The sequence below is a fragment of the Salvelinus fontinalis genome, chromosome 14, assembly GCF_029448725.1.
Source record: "Salvelinus fontinalis isolate EN_2023a chromosome 14, ASM2944872v1, whole genome shotgun sequence".
Taxonomy (NCBI): domain Eukaryota; kingdom Metazoa; phylum Chordata; class Actinopteri; order Salmoniformes; family Salmonidae; genus Salvelinus; species Salvelinus fontinalis.
In genome coordinates this window covers 33,519,533-33,536,142 of record NC_074678.1, presented here as the reverse complement: position 1 = coordinate 33,536,142, position 16,610 = coordinate 33,519,533, and the positions used below count along the sequence as shown (strand labels likewise).

Genomic DNA, 16,610 nt, shown 5'->3' with positions numbered 1-16,610 from the left:
GACGTTAGACGCCATTTTGTCAGCCATTTCCTATATGGATCCACTGCCAGTGTCTGCACAGTTATAGTACACCCCATCTAGCTTCTCCATCTCTGCCCGGGATTAGTAAACAATTACGAATCCCGAAAAAACGGTATCCGGGTGGATGAGAGACTGTCTAGCGGGCCGGTTAGCATCCAAAAGACCTCTACCAGGCGCTTTGTCCCCGAGGACAGAAGCGACAAAAGTCAGCCATGGCTTTGAAGATTGTTAAAGGGAGCATCGATCGGATGTTCGATAAAAATCTTCAAGATTTAGTACGTGGAATTAGGAATCACAAGGAAGATGAGGTAAAACGATTAGCTGTGTTTTCGGAAATGTCTGATTACCACTGTCAGTAAGTCAATGTTTGTAACATATCTCATTGCTAAATATTCTGGTTAGCCAGCTACAATAGCTCACCTATTAGATAGCCATTCCAACCTTATGCTAGCTGTCTACCCGGTATGCTATCCACATAGCTAAATAACTAAGGCGCCTTGTCATGAAGTTAATCAAGACTGAGTAGGCAACCGAATATCAACTCTGGTAGCATTAGTTAACTCTAACTGTCAATGTGCCATTGCGCGATAATCGTAATTTGTCTAGCAAGCTAACATTAGTAGTTTATCGCCACTACATAGCTAGCTACTGATTTAGCAGATGGGTTTTATCCAAAGCGCACTTTATTTTGTTTCGTACTGGTCCTCTGTGGGACTCGAACCCACAACCCTGGCGTCGCAAGCACTTATTCTACAAACTGAGCCACATGGGACCCTTCAAATATTATGGTTCTTGCACGAAATACTACTTATAACCAGTTGTGAAACGCTACCTTTTTACTGCTCATGGCAACTGCTTTCAGGTGAAGCTAATTAGCTAGCAAGTGACAACTAAGAGGCTAACTAGCAGTAACGTTAGCTAAGTTTATCCACCTCAGCTGATGTGATCAGGATGATGCGTGTAATAATACTTTTCCTTCAGCATTATTTTTCTTTTATTTGCTAATTGACAGTAGCTAGATAAAAATTGTGAGTTCCCTTTGTTTATATTCATCTCATATTGCATTAATAAAAACAGTGACATGCAAACAAAGTCTAGACGATTTTGTAGGCCTCGCTCTACAGCGTCATGTCAGTGACACCGTTGCATAGGTAGACGAAAGGATGCTTCCTCCACAACTCTTCTGACTGGAAAAACAGAGGTCATTTTATCCAAACTACTATACTTTCGCCACCTTTTTTAAATTCATTTTGTTTGTACAGTTGTGGGAAATAGGTGAAGTGACACCTCCGAAGAGTCAGACAGCAGATTACCGGATGCTAGGTTTATGCAAATTGTAGATTTCATAATCATGCTTTATTAATATGGCTGTAGACTATACTAGCTATGTATACTGTGTTAGCAACACCAGAGGACATCCAATGTGGTGTGGAAAAAAGTAGTATTAAGTATTGCCATAACAGGGAACAGCCTCATAAGGGTTGATTATAGTTCCCTGTGATATGACAGTTTTTTATGGTAGGAAATGCTCCTGTCTTCATGGGTGTCACACCAGTGTTTTCAGGATGATGCTGTGTTCTGCAAATTAGATCAAAGAATCAGCATCATCACAGAGGATGACAGTGGGTTGGCCTATAGTCTGTCCAATAGAGGGCACTGTTTGAATGAGATATGGAGGTGGAAGTTGCTCCAGAATGAATTCCTTAGTTTTAAACTGATTTTAAGTTTAGGAAATTATGTCACTTAGTGGAGACCATTATGCTGTTAGGGTGGATGTATTGCTACCATGCCAAAAATTATGCCAGTCAGTAGCTAGGACATAGGGAGTCTCTTATTGCAGAACTTTCTTGAGCAGAAGAGTGAGCTGGACCAATGTTGAATTGGGAAACACTCAAACGGGACAGTTTTATCTCCATCTCTTCATTCAAAGACTCAATCATGAACACTCTTACTGACAGTTGTGGCTGCTTTGTGTGATGTATTGTTGTCTCTACCTTGCTCTTTGTGTTGTTGTCTGTGCCCAACAATGTTTGTATCCTGTTTTGTGCTGCTACCATGTTGGGCTGCTGCCATGTTGTTGCTACCATGTTGTTGTGTTGCTACAATGCTGTGTTGTCATGTGTTGCTGCCATGCTATGTTGTCTTAGGTTTCTCTTTATGTAGTGTTGTTTCTCGTTTTGATGTGTGTTTTGTCCTGTCCTATATTTTTATTTAATTTATTTGTATATTTAATTCCAGCCCCCATCCCCACAGGGGACCTTTTTCCTTTTGGTAGGCCTTCATTGTAAATAAGAATTTGTTCTTAACTGACTTGCCTTGTTAAATAAAAAATGGATAGCTGCTGCTGGATTCCACAGAGCTATGGTGGCCACTGAAGAATCATTTGCCCAGTCAGTTATCTGGCAAAAGAAAGTAAATGTTTTGTCATGTGCTTTTTCACTGCTTAGCCAGACTGACAAAGCATGATATCTTTGACCACTGTACTAAACCATGATCTTTTGATTCAGGTCCTAATGTGGTCCCCTTTGTGTAACTTAACCCTGCTTACTAAGTTAAGGTGTTGGTTACCCAGCCAACAGTGGACAGCTCACTGAAATATTAATGCCTTGTGCGTGTTCTCTCCAGACCTGGACTCTATTTGCTTTATGCATGTAGGGATATAATACAGCTACACCTATTATACTTAGTCACCCCCTCATTTAAAAGGGAAGCAAATCTAAAAAGGTGTTAAGGCACACAATGCAACTGATATTAAATTGTAGAAGACAATAATATGTAACACTAACAGGGATGTTATGGCCTCCTGAGTAGCGCAGCGGTCTAAGACACTGCATCTCATTGTTAGAGGTGTCACTACAGACCCTGGTTTGATTCCAGGCTGTATCACAACTGGCCGTGATTGGAAGTTCTATAGGGCGGCGCACAATTGGCCCAGCATTTGTTAGGGTTTGGCCGGGGTAGGCTGTCATTGTAAATACGAATTGGTTCTTATCTGACTTGCCTAGTTAAATAAAGGTAAAAATATATAATTATTATCCTGTCCCTGGAAGAAGAACAGTGTCTGAGAAGGTCCCTCCACTGTCTCCCTGTACCTCCTGGAGAACCTGCTGTGCTAGCACAATGGAGGCCTTGGCTGTAGAACAGCTATTTCAATAGGATCTGAATTGGTCGTTGAGTCAGAATGTGATAGGAGAGCACTCTGGTGATTCAGAGCATGGTCCTGTGTGTCCATGCTCTGCAGCCTGGTTGCAAGTATAATGTGCAGAGTACAACCCCCCCCCCCCCCCCCCCCCCGTTCCCCCTGTCACTGTCTCATGACTGCAGACACATGACCAGCACACTTGTATTATAGAGCTCTCTGTGTGTGTGTTCCAAGGTTCTGTTCCACCAATGTTTTACTCTGCTCTATCAGAAAGTCTAACCAGGCTAAACAATCTCTGTGTAGCAGATAAATGTAGCATTAAACCTCGAAATAAAGGTTACTCAATACTTATTCTTTTAATTCCAAGTTCAGAATAAAACCCAGTTCAGAATAAAACCCATTCAACCGTATACTGAAAACCCTAACAAGCCTAAAACATTTCTGATCAGAAGCTCTGTTTGATTATCTTTTTATTTGATAGATTTATAAAAATAATGACATTTCAAATGCCCTTACGATTTCTCCCCTTAGACTATTTGTAAACTGGTTAACTGAGGTCAACCAGGAGAGGAAAGTAAAGTATCATGTGGAGGTTGTCATTGCTCTGTCTGTTCCTCTGTCTCTTCTCAGGCAAAGTACATCTCCACCTGCATTGATGAGATCAAGCAGGAGCTCAAGCAGGACAACATTGCTGTCAAGGCCAATGCTGTGTGCAAACTCACCTACGTAAGACCACAGACCAGCACCCCTCACTAAAACTGCCGTTACTGAATTTGCCCTCACTGAAACTGCCCTCACAGTGAACAACAGAGATGCGCAACCAAAAACACTAGCTATATATCCTTGGCCTACTATGCATACTTTTTCACTTGATAGCATGTACTTTGAATACTGCCGTACTCAGGAAAAGCTCTTTGATAATGGGTTTAGCTATCACTGTCCACAGGGACAGCATAGTGGATGTTCAATGCCCTCTCCCCTGGTGTGTTAACAGTTACAGATGCTGGGCTATGATGTCAGCTGGGCTGCATTCAACATCGTGGAAGTCATGAGTTCCTCCAAATTCACATACAAGGTGAAAAAGTGAAATGATGTGCTTTTATAATGTTTGTATTTGAGAATGTTCTAATCGAGATATAATTAATTAGCCTTAGGTCAGAGGTTTAACATGTGCTCTCTCCTCCAGAGAATTGGTTACCTGGCTGCCTCCCAGTGCTTTCATGAGAGCACTGATGTCATCATGCTGACAACCAATCAGATCCGAAAGGTCAGTGTTGCTTTTTTCCCCTTACTTTTGGCCTGCTGGTCTCTGATTAAAGACCAGTTCTGATACCTGCTATTTCCTCCCCTCTCCTTCTATTTTTCTCTCCTCTTTCGCTTTCTCTCTCCCTCTTTTTCATATTTTTTTCTCTCTCAGGATCTGAGCAGTCCTAACCAGTACGACACTGGTGTGGCTCTCACTGGCCTCTCCTGCTTCGTGACCCCTGACCTGGCTCGGGACCTGGCCAATGACATCATGACTCTTGTGAGTCACATTCTCAAGTTCTTTCTACACATTTTTGTATGTTTCATGCTTCTCTGACCTATCTCTGTTTGTGCTGCAGATGTCCCACACAAAGCCGTACATCAGGAAGAAGGCAGTCCTGATTATGTACAAGGTGTTCCTGAAGTACCCAGAGTCTCTGCGCCCTGCTTTCCCCAGGCTGAAGGAGAAACTGGAAGACCCTGACCCTGGTGAGATAGACTACATAGTACCTACCTACTTCTCTGTTGGTTGGGGCCAGACATTTTTTTTTTTTTTATCACCTGGAATCATAAATTATGCAATAACTAAGGAATATAGTGTCTTAACTGGTGGAAGCTTTTTAAAATTATTTGAATGCATTTCACCTCATTCGTATCATAATGTCCTTCAGCATGGATTTTGTTGATCTCATCTCAACACTCCCTGTGTGATGCCTCTGTCCTGTAGGGGTCCAGTCAGCGGCTGTTAATGTCATCTGTGAGCTGGCCAGGAGAAATCCTAAGAACTACCTGTCTCTTGCCCCACTCTTCTTCAAGCTCATGACCTCCTCCACCAACAATTGGGTCCTCATCAAGATCATCAAGCTGGTGAGTGAACAGGGAGCTGTGGGAATGAATGTGTGTCAGTAACAAATTATTGCCAAGTATCACAACATGGAGAGGTGTTGCTCCATTAGTGTGTTGTGTGTTTCAGTTTGGTGCCCTCACACCTCTGGAGCCTCGCTTGGGGAAGAAGCTGATTGAGCCCCTAACAAACCTCATCCACAGGTAAAACACACACACAGAGATCCAACCAATAGGTGTTTTGTTCAATCCCTATAACAAAATGTTGTCTGATGAAAATAATGACCTTCTGTTTATCCCTACTCCTTTTCTTACTCCTTCTTCCTCTCTCACAGTACCTCGGCTATGTCACTTCTATATGAATGTGTCAACACTGTAATAGCAGGTCAGTATTCGTCTTCTCACTTCTTCTTTTTGTAGGTACATTTTAGTCTGTGCCGGGTGTAGGCATCCCTCTTTGTGAAGCTTGCGTATTAACTGAAGATGTGGGCAAGCCCAGTTATTTCTGACTCGTAATAAAAACACAATATTCTCTGTGCTATGTTTATAATCTTCAGTGTGGGCAGTTTCTTTTTTGTGTGTCTGATGTGCCACTGAGGAGGTTGTGTTGACTATGCGGTTTGTTTTATGTGAAGTGAAAAACATCACTGTGCTTTTAAGATTGCAGCTCGTGATAAGTTGTTTTTGACAAGTTTGTAGAGTTGTCACAGCAGGATCTGATTGTCGTTGTCCTCTGTTACAGTGTTGATTTCCCTGTCCTCTGGGATGCCAAATCACAGTGCTAGTATTCAGGTAAGTTTCAGCCGTCATGCCCACACTTTCTCTTCTAGCTAATGATGTTAACCCTTTCCACTCCAATTTGATGACGATGCATGTTTAAACCATGAATCTTTTTTAATTCTTTGTTTTTACCATACACAAGTCTTTTTCAAAAGATGAACAACAGATCAAACAGGCTAGTGCAACTGAATAAAATGTGTGATTTTATAGCTCCTAAAATGTCTAGATGCATGTATTTGATGTACAAAGACATCAGCTGGAATATACAGTCACTTTTTCCCCAAAACAGTTGTGGTGCCCAAATTATATTACTAACACTGGACCTGAATTGATTTTAATGGCACTTTCCCTTCCCTTCCTCCCTTCTCTCTATCCTTAGCTCTGTGTCCAGAAACTGCGAATCCTGATTGAAGACTCGGACCAGAACTGTGAGCCCTCTGTCAATGCCTGCAGTGTGTCATTCTCTCATTGTCTGTGTGTTTCTGAGTAGCCACCCATCTAGCTCCAACAACCTAGATCCCAAACTCTGGATAACTCGACATTTTGATCATGGTCCCACACAGGGGGCTGTTTTACATTTCACTGCACATAGTTGCAGTTGTGACTGTATCAAATGGTACGGTTTTGTCTTCATCCATTTATACATCTCTACTTATTCAGGCTATTTAGTTTTTAAACTTTCAGTATATTTTTAAGTCATTCATAGGTCTAACAGGTTACGGCTAACAGTAAGTTAAACCATCTGCGATCATTATGTTGATGCAGCTGGTGATTCGAGTTATCTGGGCCCCTTAGTAGGTTGTGTAGATTAGATATATACGTTGACAGCTATGTCTTGTTTTTCATTTGAGTTCTCGACTGTTTCGCTAGTTAGGCTCATAACATCAACAGGCTCTAACCACCCTTGCTCACATTTGACACCACTTTAGTCTCAAACATCATAGAGTTTACAGGGCTTCTCCTGACCTTTTCTGATGAAACCAAACCTGTATCTGCACAACAGCACTTCACCTCAAGGTCACATTCACACACATTGATCCATAAACCTGATATGCAGCTATCTGTGCCTGAGATATCAACAGCCCAGATAATAATTGGATTATTTCACAATGGCTACATATACCTAGGACTCAAGTTGGTGGCAAAAAACGAAACATCCATGTGTATATGTTGTCTGTGTGCTCCATCGTTTTGTGTTTCTTTGTATTTTCCTTTTCTTTGTTTTAATATATGTGAAAATATCAGGTAGTCAGTCAGACAGCACGTTTTGTATACTATACTGTGTAGACAGTCATATTATATAAGAGAGGCATTTAGAATAGGGATAACGGCCTACAGTAATGTAATCAGTGAGGTTTCAGCGGCTGAGAGGGGATAGTGAAGACAGCCAAAGAGACCTAGATTGTTCAAGATATTTTGGGTGACCAATAGACCTCTTGTGTTCTAAGACAGGGCGGTAGGCTATAGCCATAAGGTAATGTCTACTGCGGAGTGTAAAGGCATGCTGTATGGCTCGTAGTACAGTCTCCATAGTGCACAACCTCTAGTCTAGTGCATAGGGAAGTAGAGTAGAAGGCCCAGTGTATAGTGCCCTGGCCACTGAGTGTGTTGTCTTTGTCCATAGTGAAGTACCTGGGCCTGCTGGCCATGTCCAAGATACTGAAGACTCATCCCAAGTCTGTCCAGTCCCACAAGGACCTCATCCTGCAGTGTCTGGATGACAAGGACGAGTCCATCCGCCTGAGGGCTCTAGACCTGCTCTACGGCATGGTGCGGATAAGGGAAAGGGGGATACCTAGTCAGTTGTCCAACTGAATGTATTCAACTGAAATGTGTCTTCCGCATTTTACCCAACCCCTCTGAATCAGAGAGGTGCGGGGGGCCTTAATCGACATCCACGGCGCCTGGGGAACTGCCTTGCTCAGGGGCAGAACAACAGATTTTTACCCTGTCAGCTCTGGGAGTCGATCCAGCAACCTTCTGGTTACTGGCCCAATGCAATAATCACTAGGCTACCTGTCATAGCACATGGTCATTGAAAACACACTTACCCTAACCCCATATCTTCACCACACCTATACCTAGCCTAGTGATTAGAGTGATGGGCCAGTAACCGAGAAGGTTGCTGGTTTGAATACCTGAGCTGACAAGTTGAAGAAATCTGTCGGTGCACTTGAGCAGGAGTTGGTAGGAGTGGGTAAGAAGGTGCTGTGTGCCAAAGCACAAAGATGGCATTCACTATACGTAATAAAAGCAAGACAGAACATCTAAAAGCTTATTTCACATCATAGCCTGCTGAATTTGCAAGATGGATTTTCTTTCATGTTGATTTGGTCAAAAATGTAAAAGTGGCACTGACTCGCCCATAGATTGACGTTTCAGCATTGTTCCAATGTGTGGAGTTTGGCGTGTGACGTGCACTCACAGTTTCAAGCCTGCTAGAGTTAGCAGTTAACAGTTCACCAAACCCACAGTTCGGGATGTTTTGGGGTCAAGGTTAAATTAATTACATTTTAAATGCCATTCATATTGTAAAGCATTCACAATGTTCCTGGCATTGTCTGTTGGGCCAGGATTATTATGTTGGGCCTCAAGTTTCCACTCTGATGCTGCGTATGTAACCATGTGGGTCGTGGGAATTTACCAGTTGTGAAGTCGTAAACCAATTGGATGCATTCATGTGATTTTTAACTTGTGAAATTTTGAATAACTAATGGCCAGCAAGCTGCGTCAACCATAAACTAAAAGTACAGCTATCATGCTTGTCAGTGGTGGAAAAAAGTACCAATTTGTCATACTTCAGTAAAAGTAAAGATACCTTAATAGAAAAGGACAAGTGAAAGTCACCCAGTAAAATTTAAGTAAAAGTATTAGATTTTAAATATAGAAATAATAATTTCATATTCCTTATATAAAGCAAACCAGATGGCACAATTTTTTAATTTACGGATAGCCAGGCGCATACTCCAAATGAAGCGTTTGTGAGTCCGCCAGATCAGAGGCAGTAGGGACGACCAGGGATGTTCTTGTGATAAGTGTGTGAATTGGACCATTTCTGTCCTGCTAAGCATTTGAAATATAACGAGTAATTTTGCCTGTCAGGGAAAATGTATGGAGTAAAAAGGACATTTTTCTTTAGGAATGTATTGGAGTAAAAGTTGTCAAATGTAAATAGTGAAGTACAGTTACCCCAAAAACTACTGAAGTACTTTACACCACTTATGCTTCAACTTATGACTCAAATTATAAAGTTAGCTTTTAAAAATTTTTGTTGCATTTTTAACTAGCCCAAAATTCTGTTAGAGGCCATTTCCTTAGCAGTTAATGTCAGAGGTCACCATGTGGGAGAAGTAGGTGCTCAGGATGATAGATGAGTTTCCCACTAGTAATTGCCAGTTGGAGGGCCGTTCAAGTGGATTTTCCCCAGTTGTTGTATGTGGTAAATGTCCACTTCCATCTTGCTTGAGCGCACCATGGCACTGCCTCCTTCAGTGCCAGATGTGCGCTTGTGACTCTCAAAGGGGGAGTATCTGTAGCACGGTACATCTCCCACTCCGGTTAATGTGATGGGCGGTCACTGTTAAGTAAGCGCAACACAGGGTGCACTGGCCACTTAATTGAAAACTTAAACTTTGGCTTGCTTATATAGAGCGAGTACTACCTGTTTGCTGAAGTAGGTGCAAGAGGGAAGTTCGTAATGTGGCTCGAGCACTTTTCACGAGGTGCTGAAACCCCCTATTCTCAATCACTGAGAAGGGGTGCATATCCGACTAAAAAATCTAAACATAGCCTACCTAGCACGCTTGTAATTTCTTTAGCCCGGTCAGAATCAGCTGCCAAGTTCTGGTTTAATGCAGAGGGGCGACGATGTTTCTTTGAGTTTGTCTTACTCCGGTATACCAGGGTGATGTCGGTATAAATGTGTCAAAATACAATACAAATACAATGTTTTCAGACCTCTTGACTTTTTCCACATTTTGTTATTTTACAGCCTTATTCTAAAATTGATTAAATCATTCCTCCCCTAAATCTGCCCACAATACCCCATAATGACAAAGAAAACCAGGATTTTAGAAATTTGCACATTTTATTAAAAATAAACTGAAATATTACATTTACATTAGAATTCAGACCTGTTACTCAGTACTTTGAAGCACCTTTGGCAGCAATTACAGCCCAGAGTCTTCTTGGGTGTGACGCTACAAGATTGGCACACCTGTAACTGGGGAGTTTCTCCCTTTTTTTTTTTTTCTTCTTCTTCTTCTCTGCAGATCCTCTCAAGCTGTGTCAGGTTGGATGGGGAGCATCGCTTTACAACCATTTTCAGGTCTCCGGAGATGTTCGATCGGGTTCAAGTCTGGGCTCTGGCTGGGCCACTCGAGGACATTCAGAGACTTGCCCTGAAGCCACTCCTGTGTTGTCTTACCTGTGTGCTTAGGGTCATTGTCCTGTTGGAAGGTGAACCTTCGCCCCAGTCTGAGGCCCTGATCGCTCTGGAGCAGGTTTTCATCAAGAATCTCTGTACTTTGCGCTGTTCATCTTTCCCTCGACCCTGACTAGACTCCTAGTCCCTGCCGCTGAAAAACATCTCCACAGCATGATGCTGACACCAACTTGCTTCTCCGTAGGGATGGTGCCGGGTTTCCTCCAGACATGACGCTTGGCATTCATGCCAAAGAGTTCAATCTTGGTTTCGTCAGACCAGAGAATCTTATTTCTCTGAGTCCATTATGTGCCTTTTGGCTAACTCCAAGCGGGCTGTAATGTGCCTTTTTTACTGAGGAGTGGCATATGTCTGGCCACTCTAAAGGCCTGATTGGTGGAGTGCTGCAGAGATGGTTGTCCTTCTGTAAGTTTTTCCCATCTCTACAGAGGTCTGTCAGTGACCATCGGGTTCTTGGTCACCTCCCTGACCAAGGCCCCTCTCCCCCGATTTGTTTAGTTTGGCCGGGCGGACAGCTCTAGGAAGAGTCTTGGTGGTTCCAAACTTCTTCCATTTAAGAATGATGGAGGCCACTGTTCTTGGGTACCTTCAATGCTGCAGACATTTTTTTTGGTACACTTCCCCAGATCTGTGCCTCAGCACAATCCTGTCTCTGAGCTCTATGGACAATTCCTTCGACTTCATGGCTTGGTTTTTGCTCTGACATGCACTGCCAACTGTGGAATCTTATACAGACAGGTGTGTGCCTTTCCAAATCATGTCCAATCAATTGCATTTACCACAGGTGGACTCCAATCAAGTTGTAGAAACATCTCAAGGATGATCAATGGGAACAGAATGCACCTGAGCTCAATTTTGAGTCTCATAGCAAAGGTCTGAATACTTATGTAAATAAGGTATTTCTGTTTTTTATAAAACCTGTGTTCGCTTTGTCATTATGGGGTATTGTGTGTAGATGAGGATTTAGAATAAGGCTGTAACTTAACAATGTGGAAAAAGTAAAGGTGTCTGAATTCTTTCAGAATGCACTATATTTGAGGAGTCTGCAGACTGCTGCATAGGTGATTCTCGTTGAGCGTGGAGACATAATGGTAACGTTTTGTCCACAACTCTGTCCATCACTGTTGTAATCTAATGTTCCCAAACTGGAGATTTTAAACAATGATTCCTCCTGCATCCTTGAAATCTGGTTTATCGACTCCCTACACTCGCTTATGTTATTATTTTTATTAAGTGAAGTTTTAATTATTACATTATTATTTGTACAGAACTCGTTTCTGGCTGCACCTCACAAAAGGACAATTTCAAATGCGCCAATTTAAGATTTGAATTATGATTACAATGTACGCGTAGGCTCTAGTTGTTTATAAGAGAATATCCTGAAATGTTTTTTCAGATTTAGTTGAGGCATCGGCCTACAACGCAGTAGGCATAGCTTATAGGCCTAGTGTTTATATATTTTTAGCCATTTTTTTTTTCTTTTTCGGATTCACATTGCAGACCGAATTGAAGTCCCTGGTATGAATGTGAACCGTTACACCCCTAGTTAGCTACGTACTGGTAACAGTACCGTTTCTGATTGCCCCATGCCTCTTTCGCATTGACTATTTGTGTCCTCCCAGGTGTCCAAGAAGAACTTGATGGAGATAGTGAAGAAGCTGATGTTGCACGTCGACAAGGCTGAGGGAACCACTTACCGAGATGAGCTGCTCACCAAGATCATCGACATCTGCAGTCAGAGCAATTACCAGTACATCACCAACTTTGAATGGTCAGTACAAGTTACTGGAGGGGCCTATAACTGTCTCCGGTTCTTTACACACTTTTAAACTCATACTTTCTGTGATCATGAGTCTCTGTGTGTCAGGTAGCGTTGAAAGACTCAGTTAACGCTTTGCAGTAATGTGTCCTGCTGTATTGTACTCTATATGCTGATCGGCTCTTACCTATACGTATTTTTAAGTTATTTGTAAATAGTTCAAGGTTTTTGTCTTCTTTTTTGGAATGACCTGCCATTTAGGGGCCTACTTTCCACTCACCTGTTTCTGAAGTACATCCGTCTGACTCTGTCCTGTGTCCATCTCTCAGGTACATCAGTATCCTGGTGGAGCTGACCCGTCTGGAGGGCACGCGGCATGGCCACCTCATTGCCTCCCAGATGCTGGACGTGGCCATTCGGGTCAAGGCCATCCGAGCCTTTGCTGTGGCCCAGATGGCTACTCTACTGGACAACGCCCACCTGCTTACCGGCAACACACAGCGCAACGGCATCTGTGAGGTTCTCTATGCCGCCGCCTGGATCTGTGGAGAGTTCTCAGAGTATGTATTCATATCTATTCCTCTTCATATCTATTCCACACGCTTTCTAGCGAGACTGTTTTCCACTAACTAGCTAATATCAGGCCAGTTCAGCCCTATATCATTGGCTTATCCCTCATCCAGTACCATCCTCCATCTCCCCACAGACACCTGGAGGAACCCATGGCAACTCTGGAGGCCATGCTGCGTCCCAAAGTGGCCACCCTACCGGGCCACATCCAGGCCGTGTACGTGCAGAACGCTGCCAAGCTGTTTGCCACGGTGTTGCGCGGCCAGGAGGGGGCACCAGCGGACAGCACGGTGGCCCAGGAGACCAGCCAGCTGCTCATTGACAGGCTGCCTCTGTTTGTCCAGAGTTCCAACCTGGAGGTGCAGGAGAGGGTGAGTCACATATCTAACCTCCGGGGGCTATTGGCCATTTGAAAGGCGAATACCTTTTTCACTATGCATCTCTCTTTGCCCCCCCCCCCCCTCATTCCTCTCCCCTCCCCAGGCTTCATGCATCCTGCAGCTGGTGAAGTACATCCAGAAGCTGCAGCAGAAGGATGTGGAGGTAGCTGAGGAGGTGACAGCTCTGTTTGCTGGGGAGCTCAACCCTGTGGCCCCCAAGGCACAGAAGAAAGTACCTGTTCCTGAAGGGTCAGTCTGCCTGCTGCTCTCTCTTACTCACAATGCTGTTAAATGAAGCTTATAGTGATGCACAACATAATACATATATTTTTTTATAGTACTACTTTATGCAGCCCATTACACAATTTTAGATATTGCAAAGTAGCATTGTTTTTTAGTCTGTCTTGCAGACTATTGAATGTCAGTCTGTCTGAGTCGTATATAAAGTGCATACACAACATCAACAGAGACTTACTGATTCCATTTAAGCACTAAACACATCCCTATTGGACAGTACAGCTGGTGAGAACGTGTTATCTTGGTTTTGTCCCCAGTCTGGACCTGGATGTGTGGATCAACGAGCCTCCGTCTGGGAGTGAGTCTGAAGATGAGGGCAGGAAGTCCAAGGGCAAGGCTGTGTTTGCCAAGGAGGAGTCCAGACACACCAAGCCACGCTACACTGAGGTGGACGAGAAGGAACTGGCCAAGGTAAGATGGCAATGTATAAGACAATCACTGCTGTAGACCTAGTGATATACAAGCTCCTCAGTTCTTTCATCAGTTGATCTGGTGTTAAATGTTTGCTGACCCTAAAGCAATCAGACACCGAAGAGGTACACTGGTACACACCACTCAACCATAATATAAACACAATAGAGTTTTCATATGACTGACTTGATGCTGTTTCTCCCTCCCTCCAGAGGAGAGAAGTAAGGAAGGCAGAGCAGGCCAACAACCCATTCTACATCAAGGCCTCCCCCTCCTCTCAGAAGGTACGCAGAGCATCATTACCCAATTGGCAGCTAGTCTTGTGTGTTATCCTGACTCTTGCTGAAATGAAATGTAATTAATTACACATCATTTACATTTACATTTAGGTCATTTAGCAGACGCTCTTATCCAGAGCGACTTACAGTAGTAGTGAGTGCATACATTTTTTATACTAGTCCCACGTGGGAATCGAACCCACAACCGTGGCGCTGCAAGTGCCATGCTCTACCAACTGAGCTACACGGGACTACACATTTCAAACTACTCCCATCTAAATATGATCATTTTAATGGACTAGGAGCCTTTGTTATGTTCTTCACATTTGTGTGTTATAGTTCCTGTGTGTAACACTTGTTTCTGTGTGTGTGTGTGTGCAGGTGTACCAGGATGGTGTTGGTGTGGAGCACATTCCAGTGGTGCAGATTGACCTCAGTGTGCCTCTTAAGGTCCCAGGTCAGTCTGTTCTGGCCAATAGATTATAAACTACTGATTTCAATGTACAATGTATCAGTGAGTGGTTTGCACACAGCACTCTGTATCAAAACCTAACCCATCTCCCTTTTTCTCTCTTCGCCTCTGTCATACCTTAACCCCTCTACTGTACCTCTCTGTCATAACTTATCCCCTCTACTGTACCCCTCTCTCATCTCTCTCTGTTGTAACATAACCCCTCTACTGTACTTCTCGCTCTGTAACATAACTTATCCCCTCTACTGTACCCCTCTCATCTCTGTCGTAACTTAACCCCTCTACTGTACTTCTCGCTCTGTAACATAACTTAACCCCTCTTTCTCCTTCCTTCGCGCTCTCTCTTTCTTTCTCCCTCCCGTTTGGTTTAGGGATGCCAATGTCAGATCAGTATGTGAAGCTGGAAGAGGAGCGTCGTGAGAAAAACAAGGCAGACAAGAAGAAGAAGGACAAGAAGAAGAGGGAGAAGGGCGAGAAGGGCCGCCGGAGGAGGGGGGACTCTGGCCCAGAGAGCGAGGAGGACATCACCCCCGCACACATGGTGGACATCGTCACTGAGGAGATGCCAGAGGTAGGGGTTTACACATGGTGTTCAGAGTAGAGGTCTTCACGGATCCAAAAGTTGACCTATTCCGAAATGGACATGGGACTCGAAATGCATCAATATATATATATATATTTTTTTTTAAATATAGAGACCAGTTCTGTATAGATCTGGTCCAATCTGAGTGATGGAAGCAGCTGAAAATGTACTTTTCCCCCCCTAAGCGACTATTAACCAGAGCTGATAAAGCGCGAGAGGATTGGAGGTGCCGCTCTAGCAGGCGGGGGAGTGAGCGAGTGACACGGGGAGCAGGGAGGGAGAGACTAGAGACAGAAGCCAACCAACAAGCTGACTCACTATAGTAGACTAATAGCTGCCATAGCTAGGTTATTTATCATCAAATATGATTACATAGCACCTGTCTTGACAGCATCAAACCGGGAGACGCTAGTTATGCTAACTAACGTTAGCTAGCTAGGCTAACTGAGGCTGCAGTGCATGCACTTTCTCATTCTACAGTTACAAATACCAACAACTCCATTCAGAATATTAAGCATCAGCCTACCTGTTGGCTCTTGGTTGTTGTAGCCTATCCTTCTCCTTTTAATTCTATCTTCCATTTATTTGTTATCCTCTGACTTTTTCCACACGGGGGCTATGACTGTAGCCTATTGCTGCTTTGACTTATGATTGGCCAGCAACAACAACAAGCTACACGCACCACACTCCACTCTCGCGAAAAGAAAGAGCAGCAGCATAAATTATTACATTTCTCTCTACTGCAGCAGTCACGTTCGGATCTGTATGGGCCCTTCTGAACACGTCAGTTAAAATAACACCTCCCCAAGAGCTGTGACATTATTTAGAATTCTGGATTGGGTCTCGGATATTCAGGTACAGGTGGATCCGTGAAGACCTCTAGTTCAGAACGTTTCATATAGGAATTTAAGGGGGAAAAAGAGAGCCCAAAACCTCATGAAAGTGGCTCAGGCCAAGAAGCCATAAAACATTTGTTAAATTGAGTGGTAATTCACATTTTAATTTCATATTAATTGCAAGGATGTTATTTTGCACTGTCACTAACTCAACTCTCTTCCTGTCTCAGAATGCCTTACCCAGTGATGACGACGACAAAGATCCCAACGACCCCCACAAAGCTCTGAACATCGACCTGGACAAGTGAGTTCACTCATCACTGGCCTCTGTATTACAGCTGTCCACTAATGGATTAGTATGAAAGCGCAGGCTATATAAACAGGCTGTGCTATTATATACTCTGCGGGGGTGTTTAATCTCTTCCTGGCACCAATGATGAGAGATTGGTGCTAGTGTTGCCCTGGCCAGGCCCTTCCCATCCACACACACTCTCTCTCACTGTGCTCTGCTCTGTGGTTCTCTCCCTCTGTCTCTCTCATGCACACACA

The 16,610-nt window shown here is 43.5% G+C and overlaps 1 protein-coding gene across 4 annotated transcripts in view; it reads left to right on the top strand.

Moving 5' to 3' along the window:
• Positions 1–18: 18 nt before the first annotated feature.
• LOC129810681 (AP-3 complex subunit delta-1-like) overlaps positions 19–16,610 on the top strand; it is a 30,452-nt gene continuing 13,860 nt past the window's right edge. For 3 of the 4 annotated variants that reach the window (XM_055861444.1, XM_055861445.1, XM_055861442.1), the window contains exons 1-21: positions 19–329; positions 3,794–3,889; positions 4,158–4,238; positions 4,350–4,430; positions 4,581–4,688; positions 4,768–4,897; positions 5,136–5,275; positions 5,382–5,455; positions 5,587–5,636; positions 5,994–6,043; positions 6,411–6,459; positions 7,656–7,801; positions 12,098–12,246; positions 12,564–12,794; positions 12,941–13,175; positions 13,288–13,433; positions 13,739–13,892; positions 14,105–14,176; positions 14,552–14,627; positions 15,014–15,213; positions 16,292–16,365. In XM_055861444.1, the coding sequence (XP_055717419.1) occupies positions 234–329; positions 3,794–3,889; positions 4,158–4,238; positions 4,350–4,430; positions 4,581–4,688; positions 4,768–4,897; positions 5,136–5,275; positions 5,382–5,455; positions 5,587–5,636; positions 5,994–6,043; positions 6,411–6,459; positions 7,656–7,801; positions 12,098–12,246; positions 12,564–12,794; positions 12,941–13,175; positions 13,288–13,433; positions 13,739–13,892; positions 14,105–14,176; positions 14,552–14,627; positions 15,014–15,213; positions 16,292–16,365 (2,438 nt within the window). In that variant the 5' untranslated portion in view covers positions 19–233. The remainder of the gene's footprint in view (positions 330–3,793; positions 3,890–4,157; positions 4,239–4,349; positions 4,431–4,580; positions 4,689–4,767; positions 4,898–5,135; positions 5,276–5,381; positions 5,456–5,586; positions 5,637–5,993; positions 6,044–6,410; positions 6,460–7,655; positions 7,802–12,097; positions 12,247–12,563; positions 12,795–12,940; positions 13,176–13,287; positions 13,434–13,738; positions 13,893–14,104; positions 14,177–14,551; positions 14,628–15,013; positions 15,214–16,291; positions 16,366–16,610) is intronic. The other variant, XM_055861443.1, reaches the window with a different exon arrangement.